This window comes from Kockiozyma suomiensis (assembly GCF_038497685.1).
Source record: "Kockiozyma suomiensis strain NRRL Y-17356 unplaced genomic scaffold V2V93scaffold_12, whole genome shotgun sequence".
In the NCBI taxonomy this organism is placed as follows: Eukaryota; Fungi; Ascomycota; class Lipomycetes; order Lipomycetales; family Lipomycetaceae; genus Kockiozyma; species Kockiozyma suomiensis.
The window spans coordinates 1-19,873 of NW_027117675.1; the positions used below are offsets into that span (position 1 = coordinate 1).

At 42.2% G+C, this 19,873-nt stretch overlaps 7 protein-coding genes across 7 annotated transcripts; 2 read left to right on the forward strand and 5 right to left on the reverse strand.

The window, feature by feature from the left end:
- Nucleotides 1-325: 325 nt before the first annotated feature.
- Nucleotides 326-1,609, reverse strand: V2V93DRAFT_392198 (major facilitator superfamily domain-containing protein; the record flags this gene model as incomplete). Its single annotated transcript, XM_066912467.1, has 2 exons — nt 326-1,446; nt 1,501-1,609. The coding sequence occupies 2 exons, from the start codon at nt 1,607-1,609 to the stop codon at nt 326-328; spliced, it is 1,230 nt and encodes a 409-aa protein (XP_066764112.1).
- Nucleotides 1,610-3,787: 2,178 nt separating this feature from the next.
- On the reverse strand, nt 3,788-5,940 carry V2V93DRAFT_360305 (uncharacterized protein; the record flags this gene model as incomplete). Its single annotated transcript, XM_066908126.1, has 5 exons — nt 3,788-4,311; nt 4,391-4,586; nt 4,640-5,435; nt 5,564-5,750; nt 5,832-5,940. 5 exons carry the CDS (start codon nt 5,938-5,940, stop codon nt 3,788-3,790), a joined length of 1,812 nt encoding a protein of 603 aa, XP_066764113.1.
- A 2,379-nt stretch (nt 5,941-8,319) lies between these two features.
- V2V93DRAFT_373441 (uncharacterized protein) lies at nt 8,320-10,413 on the forward strand. Its single transcript, XM_066910982.1, has 2 exons — nt 8,320-8,975; nt 9,033-10,413. The coding sequence occupies exons 1-2, from the start codon at nt 8,668-8,670 to the stop codon at nt 10,069-10,071; spliced, it is 1,347 nt and encodes a 448-aa protein (XP_066764114.1). The 5' UTR covers nt 8,320-8,667; the 3' UTR covers nt 10,072-10,413.
- A 243-nt stretch (nt 10,414-10,656) lies between these two features.
- Nucleotides 10,657-13,302, forward strand: V2V93DRAFT_360307 (uncharacterized protein; the record flags this gene model as incomplete). Its single annotated transcript, XM_066908127.1, has 2 exons — nt 10,657-10,838; nt 10,902-13,302. The coding sequence occupies 2 exons, from the start codon at nt 10,657-10,659 to the stop codon at nt 13,300-13,302; spliced, it is 2,583 nt and encodes an 860-aa protein (XP_066764115.1).
- Nucleotides 13,303-13,468: 166 nt separating this feature from the next.
- On the reverse strand, nt 13,469-15,299 carry V2V93DRAFT_373444 (uncharacterized protein). The gene has a single exon (XM_066910983.1). The coding sequence runs from the start codon at nt 15,157-15,159 to the stop codon at nt 13,684-13,686; it is 1,476 nt and encodes a 491-aa protein (XP_066764116.1). The 5' UTR covers nt 15,160-15,299; the 3' UTR covers nt 13,469-13,683.
- A 111-nt stretch (nt 15,300-15,410) lies between these two features.
- V2V93DRAFT_373448 (mitochondrial inner-membrane-bound regulator-domain-containing protein) lies at nt 15,411-18,407 on the reverse strand. The gene is made up of 3 exons (XM_066910984.1): nt 16,438-18,407; nt 16,278-16,379; nt 15,411-16,221 (listed from the first exon to the last, which is right to left on the reverse strand). Exons 1-3 carry the CDS (start codon nt 18,222-18,224, stop codon nt 15,471-15,473), a joined length of 2,640 nt encoding a protein of 879 aa, XP_066764117.1. The 5' UTR covers nt 18,225-18,407; the 3' UTR covers nt 15,411-15,470.
- A 187-nt stretch (nt 18,408-18,594) lies between these two features.
- Nucleotides 18,595-19,665, reverse strand: V2V93DRAFT_373450 (mitochondrial import protein Pam17-domain-containing protein). The gene is made up of 2 exons (XM_066910985.1): nt 19,015-19,665; nt 18,595-18,936 (listed from the first exon to the last, which is right to left on the reverse strand). Exons 1-2 carry the CDS (start codon nt 19,519-19,521, stop codon nt 18,757-18,759), a joined length of 687 nt encoding a protein of 228 aa, XP_066764118.1. The 5' UTR covers nt 19,522-19,665; the 3' UTR covers nt 18,595-18,756.
- Between the last annotated feature and the right edge of the window lie 208 nt (nt 19,666-19,873).

Here is a 19,873-nt window from a genome sequence, read left to right on the forward strand (position 1 = left end):
ACCCTACTAAACCCTACTAAACCCTACTAAACCCTACTAAACCCTACTAAACCCTACTAAACCCTACTAAACCCTACTAAACCCTACTAAACCCCGACCTTTCATAATCTCCGACTTGCTCGACAGGTACGCAGCATCAAACTCTACAGGCTAAATTGAAAACATGTATTAAATTATTATTGTACGTAGCTGTCGATGCAGTTCGTTGGTAAACAAATAGTACTAAACCCTACTAAACATTCTTTTGCATATTAAATTATTTACACTTACTGTACTCTACCACAAAAATGACTAAGCCTCTACCAAATGTTGTACACGCGCTCTATTACTTCTTCGCCCATATCGCAAAATCAGTAATGATAAGTCGTGCAAAAGAGGCAAAAATAGAGGCACCAATCATGTTCATGGCTGTAAATAGGGCCATTCCCCAATACCTTCCTCCATCTTCTGCCTGAATTGCGCCCGCAATTGGTGTGCCTATGAGCGTAGCAAAGGCCGAGATGGCATTGACCATCCCTAGTCGTGCTCCAATCTCACGCATTGGAGAAATTTCGCCAATAGCAGCCTGCCATACGGTTAGCGCAGCACCTGAGACAAATCCGTATACTACTGCGAAAGCAATAATTTGAGGATGTGTAGTAATTGGAATCCAAAAAGCGGCTGCCAGAATTCCAGCGCAAAGAGAAGCGGCGACAAATGTGTTGTATTTACCAAATTTATCGGCCACAATTCCTGGGACGATTCGGCCAAAAGTACTAGCTCCATTAAGAATGGATGACAGATACGAGGCAAGGGCAGGCGAGAATCCATTAGCTTGCCCGAAACTGCTAAGATAGTTTACTGGAACATACGCACCGAGCATGACGCAAAACGCAGCTGCAGAAGTAAGAGAGAAAGCAGCCGATTTAAATGGATCAATATATGTGCGAACCAGTGAAACGTGGCGCCTCCCTGGAGATTTAACTCTAGTTGAAACAGCGATACAAGTCACAGCAGAGAGTCCAAGTACAAAGAACCCCATTGAGCGAACGGCCCAACCAAACCCCGATCTCGCTTCAACCTTTCTAAATAGAATAGGTAAAATTACTCCACCAGTGGAGGCTCCAGCTGTTGTAATACCCACAGCTGCAGCACGTTTCCTGATAAACCAGCCACTGACAGCGGACAGAGCGGGGTTAAATACAAGAGTAGCCCCTAAACTGGTGCAGAGACTTTGAGCGAGAATTAATTGCCAGTATTCAGTACACAGTGAAGTCATCATCACCCCCACGACCATTATAATTGCTCCTGGGATTATCAATCTCTTCGGACCTATTACGTCGTAAACTGGTCCAATTACCAGTCCCCCGAATGTCATAATAAATGTCTGTATTGACGAAATCCAGGAAATTTGGGACGTGGAATAATCAGTTAATAATGTTTCCTTGTAATATTGCTCAAACACACCTTCTTTACGTTAATAATTTGTCTACTCCTAAATGCTGGAAACTGGAAACTCACCCATAACATTCACGAAACCGAACGTACTCATCGTACCAAAAAATCCGCCAACAACACAAATCCAAGCGCGCCAGCCCTTATCGGGAGGGTACAGCTCATGAGGACTCATAATATATTCATTGCTGTGTGCGTTTTGATAGCCAAATTGCGTTGGCAGCGTAGCGGTCTCTTCTTCGTCGCCGCCATCGTCGTTCAACGATTCCTGCCTTGGTGTAACGAAAACGACGCACCCTTTTTCATTCGCCCCATCTGTGTCTCTAGTATAAAGATCCGTGCGCAAATCATTTTCGTCTGTCACTGCAGTCAGTTCAAGACCTTTGATATCTTTGTCCATAGTATGACAATTGCGCTTCCATTCATATGTCAGATGAATATATCAGAAGATGTTGAGGTACAGTGGAGCAACGAAATAATTATACCGGCAAATTTAATAAACTGATGCAAGTTTTAATAACAAGAGTAGTCTATAGCAGCAAAAACCAGGTGTTGTAAGAGAGAGGATCTTTTATGAATTCTCAAAAGTTATCAGCACCTTGTGCTTGCGCTTATCTAACTAGAGATTGCGGCGCACCGTTTAGCTCTGCGATAAAATTGCGATAGGGAAAGACTATACAACGTACGCGATAACAGGCAAAAAGTCTGGAAAGACCGACTCCAGTCAAAAAATGGAGATTATTAGCCATTAATTTCACATATTAGAATGTAAATTAGATTATTGTGCTTATTATGGCTTAAATTAGTCGCAACAATAAGAATCAATTGACGTCGTAGTACCAACTGAACAGAAATCTCTCGAGCCGCATAAACCCTCACACTCGGTACGAAGCTGATTGAAAGTCATCCAGCTCGTTTAGTTTAGGGTGATTTCCTCACTCTGTTACAACTTATATGCTATTACATATAGGTTCATATATACTATAATTCTTGTTTTCGCAACTGGGCCTCTGTTGCAGTGCTTCATCTGTCGCTCTCTGCATGGCACAACTTGCTGCACGCTAACCTTATAAGTCAAATCTCGCCGTGGTTAGTGTTCTTTATTCGTACTTATGCTCTGATCTATAATCGACTGCAGTAAACTAGTAAATGCGCGATTTGCTGTGTATCACTACTTTTGAGTGGCTGATATATATCACGCTCCCACCTTGCATGTTGAAATGGGTACCGAAAAAGTATGTTACAATTTAATACAGCGTCAGCGACTGGCCAGTATAATGACGATTTTTATCTTAGCCTGTTTATGGCTCGAACGTGGCTGCTGTTGGCCCAAAACGAGAGTACCGACTTTTTTGCTCTCATTTCGTTATGGAAGGCTTAGCGAGGCTGTTCAGGGGGGGCTTGTCTTTCCTCTGTCTATATAATTACCGCCTCCCTCCCTAGTATCTAGCAACAATAACAATATCAATATTAACACTTGAAAAAATATTTTCGCTTATGAGTAGTGTTAATAATATTTTTCTAGGTAATTTTACAAGGGATAATATTATTAATTTAACCGCTGCAATAAGAATTTTAGATACATCAAGGTGTTATATCTTCACTGTGTCAGACATTAATTTTAGTGTTACTACAGAGATCGAAGTTAGCTCACTAACCATTAGACGTATTGTAGCAGATGTTCTATCGCTTCAATATTATGGTGATGTTTTAATCTCTATTGGCCGTCATGGTTTCAATGTCAGCTGTTCTAGCGGCACTAGAGAATCAGTTTGACGATTCTGTAGAGATTGCTTTCACGCTAAATAGTAGCCTGCTGGACCCGATATACAACGATTTGTATGACGGCAGTACTATTGAGTTGGGAAAACGCGCAGTTACTGTAGATTTCAGGTTGGATTTCTGGAAAACCAATAGTGACTGCACAGGCGATTATGGCAGTTATAAGACGTATGATTCTAATGATTGTTACGCGCTCCCTACGGGTTATAAATATAAGAAGTTAACGTATATGAGATACACGGAATGGCTCATATATTTTTACACCAACTCGGGCTGTTCCAGCAGTACGGTGGAAGCTGCTATTGATTCGTCTAGCAAATACCTATGTCTAGGATTTGATGAGGATCTTTACAAGGGAGTATACCAGACGACCTGACTGCGTATAGGTGTTTTATTGTGGCGGAAGATGGTACATAAGTAAGAAGAGATTTTTAATTTTTTATTTCTTTTCAATATTACAAATATAGTAGAATTATCTATATAGTTACAATTCCAAAAACCGTCCTTCCACCAAAATCCGTGTATTAATTATGCACATGCAATAATCACCATAACAAAATCATTTGCATCATTACTCATTGCTATCCATCGGCCTTTTATCTCCAATCGGCTCTGACGCGATTTCCATCTCTACTGGGGCTTCTTTCGCAGCACCTGATTCGATTTGATCAATTTCTTGCAGCTCATTTTGCTTGTCTTCATCAGGTTCAATCTCGGATAAGATGACAGGCTTTTCTTCGGCAGCGAGACCTGTTGACTCTATTCTCTCTTCGGAAGTCGCGCGCGACACAGACGTCGACGACGAACCAGCAGTTTCAGAACTTGGCTCCTCACTTTTTTCCTTCGTATTCCTCAACGCCTGAGCTTTCCTCGCCGCGGCTCTTCGTCGCGCAGCACGCGCGTCTCCGGCCTGTGGGCCAGCTGCGCGCAATTTCGCAAGTAAATTATCCATTACCGCGTTGTCGCCATCTTTTCTCGGAGATCCTGTAGTGGCAGAAGCTAATTCTTCCGATTTTTTTTGCTGCTCGAGCATTTGCTTCTTTCGCTGCTCGTACGCTCTTGAGTCATCTTCTCTAATCAGATTTTCTTCGTTAGCTTTCTGGTAATCATTTATAAAATTATAAAAATTTCAAAAAGAAGCTCTGTCGCGACCCAGTATCCTTAGGATCTTCACCAAAGAACTTGAGAACGTCATCGAAAGTTAAATTAGTATTTTGCAAATGCTCTTGCAAGTAATCTCGTTTCGTTCTAGCTTCTGGAAGGAGTGGTAAGACAACCGCCAACACGCGGTCTTCAGGATGGAAAATCGATCGGTCTGAAAGGTTGCCAAAATCGATTGAATCTTGCACATTCTTGACGGACTGAATAAACTGCCGACAGTCAGACTGCACTTGCTCGACCGATAATTTAAAACCAAAATTACATCCTTCAAATCATCAATAAAGCCATCCAAATTCTCAAACGAGGTTCTCACAATCTTCTCGACGTAATGTAGGAATGTCATCGTATTACCCTCGTCCTTCGTAAATGCAAGTCTCTGTAGAGAACTCAACTTAAATCCTGTGGCTTGTTTTGTAGCACCATTCATATAATTTCCCACTGCAAGAATGATATCAAACAAATCTCGCAATTCTGTAGAATTTTTGATCGCCTCGCTAGCACTATCAATAAGCTTCAACTTCTGCACAAGCTCATCGTATTCATGCTCAAAAGTCTGTCTGAGCACTAGAGCACGCATCCGAGACTTCCAGTACGTTTGTAAATTGAAACACAGCTCGAGATAAATCTGATCGGCACGCGACAATTCCGACGGATCCTTCTCAGGAGACCGACTCACTACTAAATTCGACCAGGCAGTCGAATAAGGAAGTAAGTTGCGCGACACAGAATCAGGTATTTTAACTAAATCCTCTTTATTTAAAAATTCCAGCACATTCGTATTCTTGAGAGCTTCCTTATCGCATTTAAGAATTTTCATCACGAGTTCCTCCACCGACAGATTCGCAAAGGCATGAAGATTGATCTCAAATTGCTGCGCCAGATCTCGAGAGATAAAGCTTTTCTTTTCTTCAATTCCTTTCTTGCGTCCGCCAGCTCCAATCTCTTTGGCCTCTTTAGCTGCAAAGATTCGCTCAACCTCATCGAAAATCCCCTTATTTTGCAAAACCCCATAAATACCAGCTCTAGCGCTTTTGCGAAGCAATAACGCCGTAGATATACTATGTTCCAACCAATCAATAATCAAATGCCTTCGTTTTAACGTCCTTCCAACATATCATACATGGCGCCCACAGATTCAAGTTCTTTGTATCATTGTCCAGATTGTTTAAACTTGCGTTTTTCATACCACAAATCGCTTCTACTTGAACCAACATTTATAATTTTTGGGCACCCTTCTCGGTCGTTTTCTAATCGAGTGCACTCGAAGCAATAGAAAGCGTCCGAAATTCCAACACCAGAGCAGATGATACATTTGCCAGCAAAATTTCCGAACGAGCACTCATCACATATTCTTACTAATGTTGTCGGACGAACTAAACGAGAAAGAAACTTAGCATCAATCACTTAATAGTATACTAGCCAAAAGGCATAAGAAATAATAGAGATCAACTTACCATAGCTATCGCAAACTGGACATTTGCCATCGCACTTCTCGCATAGACGACCAACACTAATACCAGCCATCTTACGGCACATAATCAAGTCTGGATGATGTCGTGACATTTTTAAATCTGAACCTCTAAGAAAGTAAAAAGATCTGGGTCTGAATTGCTGTACGGTAGATGGCTGACTTCAGCTGAGAGTGATCTGGTAAGAAGTATGTTCATACAAATTTAAGGGTCAGGCCTTTGGCTTATTCCTTATTTAGTGTCTACTGTACAATCTAATGATTGAAGTGAATGTAACCTAACCTAAACAATAGATTATGTACATGTAAAAAAGCGCTAGAATACAAATATACCGCCCTCTCAATCTTTTCCGATACTCAGACAAGTATACAAACAACACCGAAACAATGAATCTATAATGGACAAACACGAGCAAGTACTTTCTACAGCAGTTTGATAAAAGACGACTCATACTATGGCAAGTTGGATGAGGAGATTTACTTGCAGCTGCCACCAGGATTCTATCGCAACAGTGGAGAAGTGTGGAGGCTTCAGAAAATTCTTTATGGGCTAAAGCAAGCACCTAGGTGCTGGAACGAGCTATTGCATGAATATCTGCTGAAAATTGGGTTTCAGCAAGCAAGTGCTGACTATGGGATATACAGAATCAGCAAAGTGAATTTACTACTGGCAGTTTATGTGGATGATCTAATTATCACAGGAAAGGATCTTAAAGATATCAACAATTTCAAAGAGAATATGAGGAAAAGGTTTCAAATGACAGACATGGGAGAGACCAGTTACTTCCTTGGAGTGGAAATTGAAAGAAACAGACAATGGGACACTCACGATTAGTCAGCAGAAAATAAGTAAAACAAGTGTTGGAGAGTTTTGGAATGCAGGATAGCAATCCAGTATCAACACCTGTGGACTTGAGTGTGACACTATCTAAAAATATGAATCCAAAAGACAAGGATGAGGAAATTGAAATGAAGAAGATCCCTTATCAGAATGCAGTTGGAAGCTTGAATTATTTGGCAATTGGAACAAGACCAGATATTGCAAATGCAGCGGGAGAAGTCTCAAGGTTTAATTCAAACTATGGCAAACTGCATTAGGCAGCAGTTAAGAGAATCATGAGGTACTTTAGAGGAACTCTAAGCATGGGAATTACATTCAGCAAGAATAAGGGGAGTTTTATTTCAGGGTACTCAGATGCAAATTATGCAACAGATATTAATGAAAGGAAATCAACTTCTGGATATGTGTCTGTTTTGGGAGGAGGAGCAATTAGCTGGAAATCAAAAAGACAAAAATTCGTGGAAGCATCTACAACAGAGGCAGAATATATGGCTTTGAAACTGGCTTCACAAGAAGCAAAATGGCTTAAAAGACTTTAGGAGTTTATCAGTGGAGTTTCTCAAGAACCAATCAGGATTGCAGAAGACAATCAAGGAGCTATCAAATTGGCCAAAAATCCACAGTTTCATGAAAGAACTAAGCACATTGATGTCTGTTATCATTTCACCAGAGAAGCAATCAATGATGGGATTATCAGTATTTTTGGATGCAGCACTAAGGATATGGTTGCTGACCTTTTGACCAAAGGAATTGCTAGAGATCAATTTGAGAATCTAAGATTAAGAATGGGAATGAATTGAGATATATGGAACAAGTGGGAGTGTTGGAAATTGTGTTCCAATATCAGGGAAAATCTTGGAGAGAGCTGAGAAACATTCTTGAGGGAGGAATAAGGTCGAAACTTTCCACTAACTTGAGCAAGGCACGAGTCCTATGGGTATTCGTTCATTTAAGAATAGTGAATACAGCGAAGTATATTGTATGAAACTTTCAGTAATGGGTTGTCACAAATCCGTGCATTGGTTATTACGCCTGTCGCGTGCCTACTCAGAGCACGTATTCATTCATATTTTAGCTCAAGAATTAAGAGCTGAGATGCCCAAGCTTCTCTTCAAAAATGTCTAAGAATTACCAGCGAACAATTTCTGTTAAAATAAAATCAATAACTATCAGTCGTCGAAATTTTCTACACCAATCTACAGCCGAAGATATAAGCTTATATAGTAAGCACTCAAGGTCTTCCTCGCGATGAAGGAACTCTAAAATGCTGAATAATTTATTCAGTTGGTTTTTGGCTATAAATTGTTACGAGCTATTGATAGAATAGGATAGTAGAAGCTAATCATGACGATCGCAGCGTGGGGTTACCAACGAAATAAAATAAAAAAAAAAAAAAAGAAGAGGGAGCAAATAAAAGAAAAGGAATAGACTACTAAGTAATTTATTAAACACTTAATGACTTTGCAATAATATCAGTACTGGTAAAATATACATCATTGAGCCGAGAACGAAGTATTCTCTGGACAGAGTATGACGTCAGAGGTATGTATTTTTCGGTTCGCGCATTTTGTATTCGGCTCCCAAATCTGAATAAATTGTAGGGTTTTCCCCACTACTTGCTGGAAATCGCCAACTTTACCCCACTATCACCGAACTTCCGACAATTGCAGAGCTCATCAAATACGTTCGGCCATCATTAGTGACTTAGTAGTTGCACAATTCAATGTTGAGTAAAAAACTCGAACACAAAAATTGTCCGGTGCGCAAAAAGGTGCGAACGATCCGATTGTCTGCAGGACGGGAACGAGTGGAATAATTATTTTCCGGATCCCGTCTGTGCAATACTCCCCGATTAGTGGGGTATATATTCCTTGAAAGGAAATGGCGCGGGGAAGCTGTCCCCGTGCGGCGTAAGGGCTTTTGATTATTAGATGGGGATTTGCCATCGCTGCCCAAGGATGCACAACCTTTACTGTACACCATGACGAACGCAAAGTTGAATATTGTTGTTGTTGGTGCCGGACTTGGAGGACTCGCAGCTGGTATCGCATTCGCGATGCGTGGACATTCAGTCACTTTGCTTGAGGCAGCGCCTAAACTGGGAGAGATTGGTGCTGGTATTCAGATCCCACCCAATTCTACCGCTGTCTTAAAGCTTCTGGGTGTTTATGAGAAGCTTAAGGATGTTGTTGTGTGGCCGAGTGGAATAGATATGGTGCGGTACGACACTGGCGAGATTTTGGGACCCGCCGAGCTAAATCCTTATGTCGAGATCGTTTACGGATCTCCGTATGTATATATTTGCTTGCCTTCTAATTGCTATTTGCTAACATTTGAACGTCATAGTTACTGGGTGGTTCACCGGGCGGACTATCACAAAATTCTTCATGCCCGTGCTCAAGAAGTTGGAGTTAAAATCTTGGTGGACTCCCGTGTTATTTCCGTTGATGAAACTGTGCCAAGTGTAACTACCTGTGACGGAGTTTATGGAGCAAAGGCAACAACCTACACTGCTGATTTGGTTGTTGCTGCTGACGGTATACAATCAGGTATCCGTCGCATATTATTCCCTGACTTGAAAGGCGAAGTTTTAGAGTCTGAATCCTCGGCATACCGTGCTACGCTTACCGCCGAGCAGATGTCTAGTGATCCAACTCTCAAGCGATTGTTAGAAACTCCTCGTGCTACCAGTTGGATAGGACCTGGAGGTCACATTATGGCCTACCCAATTCGAAATGGTCAATTGTACAACTTGGTAATGTTGCACCCTGCCGGTGATGAAATTAGCGGCGAGTGGAACATTCCTGCTACCACCGAGGATATGTTAGAGACGTATGCCGGATGGGATCCGAAAATCCTGAAAGCTATTTCAATGATACCATCAGCAATGAAATGGAAGGTATGCTATCTGAAAGAGCTTGATACTTGGCAGAGTAATTCTGGCAAGGTTGTACTTTTGGGTGATTCTGCTCATGCAACCGTGCCCTTTTTGGCGCAAGGTGCAGCGATGGCAATGGAAGATGCTATCACACTCGCAGAATGTATTGACGTGGTTAAAGATCCAAGCCAGATTTCAGATATGCTGAAAGTGTACGAGGAAGTGAGGAAGCCCCGGACTACGCGCATTGTTCTGGGATCGCGTGACATGGGCTATGTTAATCATCTTGAGGACGGACCTGCACAGCAGAAGCGAGATGAAGCGCTGAGACACGCGACTACAAAAAGCTCTGTTGCGCCGACCAGATATGTACCTCCTTCGAGCACTGAGATTCCACCGTACGACCGTCAACAACCAAATCCTTGGTCTGATACTGTATTCGAGCCCTGGATGTTTGGATATGATGTAGTTAAGGTCGTGCGAACTCGTTTGGGTATTGACGTATAACGTCTTCGTTGAATACGATTGAAGAAAATAATATTACAACTATTTCTGGTGCGGGAAACCAAACTGCTGTGATATATTGATCTTGTATTTATTTTTTTTTTTCATCGATTTAACAGGAACAATATATTTTCGAGTGAATTTCCGGCATTTGCGAGATTTGTCAAGCTCTTATAATATAATAAAGAGCAAAATAAATGCACTAAGAGAACATAGCTATGAAGTTCGAGCACAAATGCCACCGGAGAATAATAGGTCAGACTACTAAATATTCATTTTTATCAGATATTTTTTTCCCAGCGGTCGTCATGCTGCTCCGGCAACGAAATGTACATTTGTAGTTGATTCCCCACATTTTTCCTATTTGATAAATCGATTAGTCGATGCGAGTCATCCAAATTGTGACTCGATGTGATCTTCGTCACGTTGTGACTTGAGGGTGACGGTTAGAAGCTACGGCAGCGATCGAGGGCGATGCTGTTAGTAAACGTCCCCAGCTGGAATAGTTGCCCATGATCGAGATCGGGACTAGCTATTTATTACCACAGTAATCTGATGGATGCAACAGACCAGAAATCTTTAGCAGCAATGCAAAGCGTGTTGCAGTTTGGATCTCCTCCACCTCGCCCTAAACGTTCTCGAAAACAGTTTATCTGTCAGTACTGTCAAGCTGCTTTTAAGCGTGGTGAGCACTTATCTCGACATGAGCGTTCACATACTGCTGAAAAGCCATTTAACTGTGCTCACTGCAAGACAGCTTTTTCCAGAAAGTAAGTTTTGTGTTCATGGCAACTTATGCCAATGCAGCAGCTGATTGGAGTAATATTGTTTAGAGATCTGCTTGTCCGGCATTCACGAACATGTGCAGTGTCTAACGCAAAGGCACGACCAGATGGTGTTCCAACCGCAACAGATGGGGAAAATAATTTTCAAGAAGGCGATTCACTGTCACTCTCTCCGTCTATAATTGAACTAAACACGGTTAATCAGTCGGTGGTGCCTCTAGAATCGCCGGAGCTTCCGACTGAGATCCTGGGAGACAGTCGGCCCAGCGACAGTGATTACGAAAAGCTTTTCAAAGTAGCGGAGAATGATACAAATCCGAGCAGTACAGCTCGACCAGCAGATGATAGTTTTCCGGTTCTTTCTAAAGTCAACCCCCTTCTCGATTGCGTCCCGATAGATGTCTCCCCCATTGATAATGGCGTCAAGTTGCCAGCGTCTGATCGGAAGTACGACATATCAAGTAATACTGCTCCAATCATTCATGAAAATTCAAATAGTGATTCTTTGTCGGATATCGAAGCAGGAGGCGACGTATTTGCTGCGTTTGATATTTCTCAGTTTGTTTCTAGTGAATATCCTTTAAATCTGCTATCTCCAAATACTTCAGCTTTGTTAGGATCGCTTGATTTGATTCCAGGAGAGTCTAGTATCACTTCTCATAAGGTTGGGGCAAATGAGTTAGCGCTTTCTTCTCATCGAAGTGATTCTACTGGTGAAGATGAAACGCATTCTATAGTTCTGAATGAAGACTGGGACTCATCACCGTCATCGCCACTCTCAGGGATTGATGCTGATACTCCCTGGAGCGATCTCTTGACGGAAGGTATAGATTTTGAGATGTGTGATATCGACAAGGTTGCTATTTTTGATGATACATGTCGCCATAATTTGTCTTCTATTTTGTCTGCAATCTCGCCGGATGCTGCAAGTCCCACTCTTCCAAGTACAGAACGGATGAATGCCTATCTAGTTATATATAAGGTTGGATATGGTCAGCAAGTTCCGTTGATTCACTGTACCTTCTGTCGATTCAATTTTGTGCGTGGAAATCTAAAAGAAATCTCAGTAGATGCCATGGCTGGTGCTGTATTGATGCTGATGATGGCTGCAATTGGTGCGGTATATAATTCGAATTACGAAGACGCTAGATCCTTGTGTTTGCAGAGTCGAAATTACATTTCATCTATGTGGGTGGATCGCTCGATTTTCACCGACGACAAGTACTTGCCACTTTTGCAGGCTAAGTTACTGACCTGCATGTTTAACTCTTGGAGCGGAGACGTTGAGTTGATTGAATGCGCTCTTAATGATCTACCAGCTCTCAGTCGATGTTGTGCTTATGGCATTCAAAGGAGGAAAAATCGGGATATCTCTAGTTGGTCTGCTTGGACAACACGTGAAGGCTATCACAGACTATATTGGGGCATTTTCACGTTCATGTCTAATTTAAATCTTGCTTATGGTCACGGTATGGTTGTACGACTTACTGATCTCGGTCTTCCTTTACCAGAAAGCGATCTACTCTGGTTTGCAAACTCAGATATTCAATTTAACAGTCTTCTTGTTGAAGCGGATGCTCCACTTACTACAGATGAGGCTGTAGCTAGAATTTTTGCAGCCCAGAGTGTGAATTCAAATGACATTGATAAAGCGGACCGGCAGTTATCCAAGTTTGCAATTGCGATTTTGCTGCATATGGTCTTGCAGAATCTTGGTGATACAAACCAGGTGCTTCACTTTTCCGCTATGGGTGATAGCGGACGATCTGGGAGTTCAGGTATGGAGTTGGAGTATATTCGTACTGTATCTTTTGAGCAGATAGATAGATTAACGCATTATTTGATCAAATGTCTTCTCAAACTTTCAAATACTCGAGGACGCGTATCTATCGAATCGCTGGCGCATGTGATCAAAATTCGACGCTGTGGAGCTTCAGTAACGGCATATTTCAAAGGCTTATTGTCGGATCCAAATTTAACGGACTACCTTGATCCTGTCGTGGATGAATTTGCTTTTCGGACTCTTACAAGGTCTACGCAAGCAAATAAAGCAATTTACCTTTCTTTGCCCTATGTGCGTGGATTCATTAGATCCGAAGAAAAGCCTGATAGTATTGAGCAAATTCTTTGCTTTTGGGAGTCGATGTTGTCATTGATTGCCTGGATCCATGGTGTGGAGAAATCTTCAGCAGGCGAGTGTGAAATGTCATACGAAGAGCGTTTTGTGGTAGAGAGCGTGATTCAGATGGTAGAGTCATCAGGTGCTGGTCTTTCAATGACTTGCTGTAGCGAGTCTGGCTTTTCAGAGTCGGCCACACATAGAGCTGAAAAGCGTTCGGTAGCTGCTCAAGTTGCTCATCTGTGTCATCAGATATTTATGAGAGACGGAAAATGGGGTATATGCAAACGGATAGCCCTTGTAATGAAACGGTTGGAGGTCAAGATTTGATGAATTATGACTGTGTATTCTTATAGGTGTAACTTTGGGTTTTGGTGTGAATATCTTGAATCCTCAACTAGCTGGCTAATACTTTTTCTTAGCTTGGTTCAAAGCGATAAAAGGGGATTTAAACTATGGTAGCAAATTAAAAGAAGTCAAGATAGAATGCAAATATGCCAAGATTAATTTTGTATTGGCAATGTCAATTCATTCACGTAACTATTTACACATACACAAACTTTTGCAAAAACCCAACCAAAAACATTATAAATCGCACTCCAATATAACCCAACAAAAGATAGCAAGACCGCTGATCCAAGACATTAATGCAATTCAAAAAATATAATAAAAACAAAAATAGAAATATATAATACCGATCAGTTAACTTCATCAAGCAGAAGCAGAACAGGAGTCCATGCACGTTAATAAATCCCTAGCAGGGAGTACAACCGCTGCATTTCCATGGTCACCAACACCCAAACTTACAAGCACATTTTCATTAAGATATCCTTCGTACCGATTCTGGTTTGTTTCCCAGTTAATGCTGACCGTATACAGAAATTTCCCCTCGACGTCAAACTTTTGCTCCCACTCGTCTTCATTGTCAAACCTGATATGCTTATTACCAAAACCAACTAACTCGAAAGGGGCAGTTGTTTTCCACACAGCGACATAACGACGATATTGAACTTTCAAGCTCTCTTTCACGCCAGACTTTTTATGTAAAAAAGACATGTATACGGTATTCTCTGGACCCGGAGTACACTCGCCATAATTGCACAGGACAATTTTAATGGCATTTGTGGCCTGATGCCAAGTTGCGTCGTCGTGAATACAAGACAGTTCCAATGGACTTGTTAGATTTGAAGTGGTGAGGCCGTTACCGATCAGCTTCGCAAAGTGGCGTTTGTTATGAGCCAGATCGTACTGGACGTACGGCTCAGAAGTCACTGAGTCGTAGAATAATAAGTAGTTCTTTTCGACATTGCCTCGCCCCTCAAGACGAGTGAGCTCCATGACTGTGGGATATTCATTGAGTAGTGCCCTGTTGACTCTGTATCTCAGAGAAGGATACACGCTGCGAAGATCGATCACCCAAAGACCAAAACAACCGTAGCGAGACTGTTGGTTGATGATCATAAGAGGCGCACCTTCATTTGACCAAAAGATTCGAGGATCGTGAAAGCCAGGTACGTCCGACATAAAATCTCGCTTTTGACAGTCGCGAGCGGGGGTCTGGGGAACAGCAAGCTCTTTGGCACTAGTGGCACAACCAATAAGCCGGGTTGTGATTGGAAATCCGTAAGAGTTATCTTTTGTTTCGTCAATATATTTACCTTCACAAATCAGAGAAGTCTGAAAGAACCCCTCGCCTCGGACTCGTGCAACAATAAGAAAAGGAAAGTGAGAAGAAGGTGGGAGAGCAAAGATTGTCGGATTATAAGTCATGGGCCACTGCTCGTTTGCAATTCTAACGTCCATGAGTCCATACTTGAGGGAAACAAAGCTATCAAAAACCTCAGCCTTTGGTGGAATACCGCTAACACAAGAAAACATGAATGCGGTGATTTCCTTGTGTAGACCAAGCTGGTTTATCTTTGCACTTGCCTCCGCAAGCTGCCGAAAGCGAGCGGATCTTATCCTACCGTGAGAGTCGCCAGTTTCCAGCCGAGAAGTATCAAGAACTGGTTGCAATGACGATAGATGTGATGGAAGCTGAAAAGAGAGATGGCGGCGGAGGTCAGGAAGGGTTACTATGTAAGGCTCGAGTCGGCCAGGAAGCGCAACGCGATATAAAATGAACAACGAGAGCAGCATCACGACAACTAGGGCATTGAACGTGCCCTGCCCGCTACGCCGAGCCATAGTTTGGAAGAGCAAGAATATCTCAAAAGATATATTTCGAGTACGGAGAGAAAGAAGAGGAGATAAGGAAGGGAGAAGACTCGAGAGAGTGGAGACAGTTGGGAGTTGTCGAGGGGGACAAGGCGTTTTTTCAGCTTCACGTGGACAACGGCTGCCAGGCTCTACAAATATGGGCAGCACTCTCCAATTGATTAATTCAGCTGAAGTATACACCTGAGCCGCACCGGTTGATCTTCATTTAGCACAACTAATCAAGCATTATATAATTATTATATTTACAGATGACTAAATAATTCTATTTACAATTGTTCTCAAGTTTTCATCAGCAAACTAGCTCCTACCGCCAGCTCGGCTGCAGCCTTTGCAAGATCTCGCAGTTGGGTGCCTCGCTCCACATTATCAGTGCTCACTCGATCTGGATCTAGTGATAGAGTAGCCTTGATTCGTCGACCATCCAACACACTGCTCTCTACTATACAATACTTAAGAATGTACTCTCCATGCTTGTATTGCAGCTCCCAGCGTTGCTCGAGCGAGCGAAATAGGTAGGTCACTGGCTCAGGTTCTGAGGATTGATCGTAAGAGCGAGAGGTAACGTCAATACTGTCAGGTACCTTCTTTCTCCTAGAAGGATCGCCCATGTCAATCTCAAGCGCATCCAAGAATACCTTCACTCCTGGTTGCTCATTGTCTATCGTTTCATCGACTCGGCGCCGAAATCTGACGTCCAGTCCCTGCCGAGGTAAGCACAGATCTATAGTGGAATCATGATCATGCGCAACAAGATCAACTGAATCAGTTGGCTTCCAGTGGCTATCGGCCGCTATAGTCATTTCGAGTGGTGGATAATTCATAAATGATTTTGGATGAGCATACGGAGACGGGATAAATTGGAGACCATAATATCTACGCAAAGCAGTTGGATCATCTTTCTCAATTTCAGATAGCAAATGATGCGGATCGTGCGTGAGATACTCGAAGTCTGCGTCTGCCTCTTCTTCCGAACGGGAAAGTTTCAGATTTGCGTGAAAAGTCTCAATAAAGCGTGTAAAAATGGGTGAACTAAGTATCCAGTCAGTACTGCCAGCAGAATATACATCTGTTGAGATTCAACATACTGTTCGATAAACATATATTTGTCTTTGTTATGAACCCGTGAGTTGGACAAAATATCTGCATCTTGGCCGATCTTCTCCTGCTCATGCAGAGCCAATCCAAATCTGACAAATCAGTGTAAGTGACACGGATTGAATATTCAAAGAGAAATTAGTTACGTACGTAGCACTATACCCAGCCGCTATAAATGTTTCTCTATTTTTGGCATCCAGCGACGCGTTTTCCTCGAGGATTGTGAAAACGTTTGCAAAATCTTGTTCCGGTTTGGCTGCCGCGGTGTCGGCTTCCCCATCGCTATTAGCAATGTCGCCCGTATTCTCCTCATTCAAATCTGCCTTCAAAATGTTTCTTACATCTAAGTAACGGTCACCAGAATTCTGATCAACCATCCGTCTCATGAGTTCTCCAACTGTACTGTCGATCACTTGATCGTTCCCTTTCTTTGGATCAAACCCGACGAGCTGTAATGCATAATCCTCAACTTCAGTCGGATCAATCAAAGAATACGAATTACCATTCAGTTGATTCAATTCTCGTAGTATCAACATCGGATACTGCGCAATGAAGTCGTCTGGATCACTCGGCACTGATTCTGAGCTATTATATCTCGATCGAACACTTCTCCAGCGCTGCCACCGACTATTTCGTGCATACCAAGGAAGGCAGCTGGTATCGTAAACATTGTAAAATGCTGTATCGCTCTCTGTCAACGATCCTGCAACAAAATAGATTTTTGAGCTTTCGCGGCGATATAGTTTTAGCGACAAAACTATCAATCTACGCGCCAAGGCAATCCGATGTTCCACAAATGCTGATATGCGAATAGTCCGTCTGTCAATAGGCTCTACAAAGGTCTCGCTGAGATGTGAAATGACACTGAATGGAATGTCATCAATTGAAATGTTGTGAGTATGAAGTAAAAATTCCAAATCGACTTCCTGCTCAACCACATTTTGAATTATATGATCTAGCCGCTTCATGGCGCGTTCGACAGCGCTCTCGGGTCCAATTAACTCGATTGCATTGCTCTTGCGTCCAACTTGCACGGTCAGACCAAGTTCTGTAGTTTTGCGAAGAAGAAGGGCGTCTTTAGAAAGTAAAAGAATCATATCCCTTCGATCTCGAGTGACGAATTCACGCTGTGTTAAGAGATCCTTGGTAATGTCGGCTGAGATTTTTATTCCCCAAATGCTGTGAATAATGTGTCTAACCATGTCTGATTTCAGCGAAGTCTTTCGTTTTCGCTGCGTACTGGACTGAGAAGATTCCAGTTGGTTGAGGTATTCCAGTAACTGCTTACGTTTGAATGCCTTATCTATAGATTTTTCAATTTGAGCATACCGTGCATGACTAACAAGATTCGCATGGGGGCGCATAGCTTCTAAACCTTCAGACATGTCTTCGAAGCCGCTATTCTCACTGTCTTTGCTCATTAAGAGACTGAAATGAGAATCAAGCGAATCTCTATCCAGATCCGCTGATGGCTCGATGTCTGTAGTGGGAGTTCTGCGCCTTGATCTTCGTTGGAATTTGTTTGCCTGCAATATTATAAATCCTTCATCACCGTGTAGAGTAATCTTCTCATCTTTTCTGTCTTTGGTATCAGCTTTCGGCTGATCCCTTTGCGCATCATAGTTTGGCTCGTCGTCTTCATTGTGGTTGTCGTCGTCGAAAAGATCAGAGCGAAGTGTGTCCAGGTTAACTAGTGGAGAAAGATGTGATCGTCGAGTGGCATCGATATTAGGCGGATCAGCGTCGCGTCTCAGGAAATCCATAAGGATTTTGTCACTGTCATCATCATGCTCTGTTGTCGACGAAGATGAAGCAAGCCTTCGCAAATTGCATCCGATTCTTCTACTGGAAGAAAGAAGTAGTCGAGTAGATAGATAAAATTCTGCACATTGCACAGAATGATGTATGAATCGCCTTGTTTGAGTTGAAGGCAACATGTTTGTCGATGCAAATAATTCGATAAATATTTGCAATCAATGACCCTTCACTGCATGCAGCCTACTAATTCTAGAAAGCGGTTCTAGAGCGCAGATCCAAGAAAAAAGATAAGCCAACTAAATTATTTATTTTCTTGTAAACATGCGCTCTGTATTCTTATCCTTCTAGAGGTAGTTAAGAATGGTAAGGTGCTGGAAATCAATTTTGCAATCAACGTAAAGCCTCAGACAAAAATTTAGCTTTTGGGACTTTTCGATTTCTTCAAGGCCTTTGAATACTGGAAATCTAATTGTCTTTAGGATTTTTAGAAGACTAGTACGATTTGTAACTACAAAATGCCGATAATCATTTAATAGATGTAATTAATAAGGCATAATCCTAATATATTAGAATGAGTCCTACGCCACCATAAAATTTCAGCGTTGAAGAATACATTGATTATTCGAATTTAGTGCACGCCATAGCAGACGCAGAGTAACAAGAGATAATTCATTTATCAAAATCTGGTCTCAGTTATTTACATAAAAATATTTATAGTTTGATAAACTCGTCACGCTTCTTTCTGTAGGCAGCACAATTGCGAAGCCACCTTCTGTATCCATGAAGAGACGTGATTTTTTCGCCGTAGTAATCCGGTACTGGATTGGCAAACGACTGGTACGAGGGATCGACTCTGTTCTTGATAATGTGCTGTAAAAATAGATCCTCTTTCTAAAATTTCGATACTAAGTTAGCAGGAAACAATACAAGCAAGCAAGCTGGCTGTAGAATCGCAAAAGAGATACACACCAGGCGGAAAGGTATCCGCTTTCCCCTCAGGATGATAAAATTAAAAACAAAATTGCCTACAAGAGGACCTGCAAGTGCAGAGAGACCGGTAAAGCCAAATAATCCGACACCCATTACAAGTAAAGGATCAAAGCCAAAAATCATTTGCGTGGGGTCGATCTGTACGGTTGAGACGTATCCCCAACCGGCCACGAGTCCAATCATACCAGTGACACCCATTGAGGCAATTTGGAACCCTCGACGGTAGGTTCTGTATCTGAGAAACTCATTCCATGAGAGTTGATTCTCTAACGATTTGGTCTTTGGTGAATGCTCCGCCTGTGCCGATGAAGCTGGTTCCCGCAGGCAAGCCGCCGAGGAGAATGACAAGACTGAAGATGATGTTATCGGAGAGTATTGCTTTAAAATAACGGTTGATAGAGATGACTGAGAGTATGTGGGTAGCGAGCGCAGAGCCAATTGCCGGCGGGCAAGCGAAGCTGCAGAGGACGCCGATAGTCGCAGCATGAGATAAAAGATGATGAGCACAAGATATACTTTCTAATAATTCGACCGATGGTCAATCACAAGATCTGCAGAAATGTGGAGCGAAGTGGATGCTGAAGAACAGAGAAGTAGGAGATGATTACTGAAAGTGCGTATGATCTCTCTAACCTACGAAAACGAAAAAGTTCGACGAGTGGTGAAGCAGTTAATTATGCACCACAGCAAGTCAATATGCTGTACAATTAGAGTTTTATACGATGACTATTTAGATTAGAAAAATATTTATAATATTACAAGGAAGGTTACATAATACTGGGCACAGATATGGGTCGGTGAATATAACAAAAAGAATGACACTCCACGGCCAAACTGT

What these genes read in the sequence shown, in the direction of transcription:
- V2V93DRAFT_373441 (XM_066910982.1), top strand. Translation starts at nt 8,668, where the DNA reads ATGACGAACGCAAAGTTGAATATTGTTGTTGTTGGTGCCGGACTTGGA. An exon ending in GAGATCGTTTACGGATCTCC is followed by an intron (nt 8,976 to 9,032) that starts GTATGTATATAT and finishes TGAACGTCATAG; the next exon opens with TTACTGGGTGGTTCACCGGG.
- V2V93DRAFT_373444 (XM_066910983.1), bottom strand. Translation starts at nt 15,159, where the DNA reads ATGGCTCGGCGTAGCGGGCAGGGCACGTTCAATGCCCTAGTTGTCGTG.
- V2V93DRAFT_373448 (XM_066910984.1), bottom strand. Translation starts at nt 18,224, where the DNA reads ATGTTGCCTTCAACTCAAACAAGGCGATTCATACATCATTCTGTGCAA. An exon ending in GCGGCTGGGTATAGTGCTAC is followed by an intron (nt 16,380 to 16,437) that starts GTACGTAACTAA and finishes CTGATTTGTCAG; the next exon opens with ATTTGGATTGGCTCTGCATG. An exon ending in AAATATATGTTTATCGAACA is followed by an intron (nt 16,222 to 16,277) that starts GTATGTTGAATC and finishes CTGGATACTTAG; the next exon opens with TTCACCCATTTTTACACGCT.
- V2V93DRAFT_373450 (XM_066910985.1), bottom strand. Translation starts at nt 19,521, where the DNA reads ATGCTGCGACTATCGGCGTCCTCTGCAGCTTCGCTTGCCCGCCGGCAA. An exon ending in AGCGGATACCTTTCCGCCTG is followed by an intron (nt 18,937 to 19,014) that starts GTGTGTATCTCT and finishes TCGAAATTTTAG; the next exon opens with AAAGAGGATCTATTTTTACA.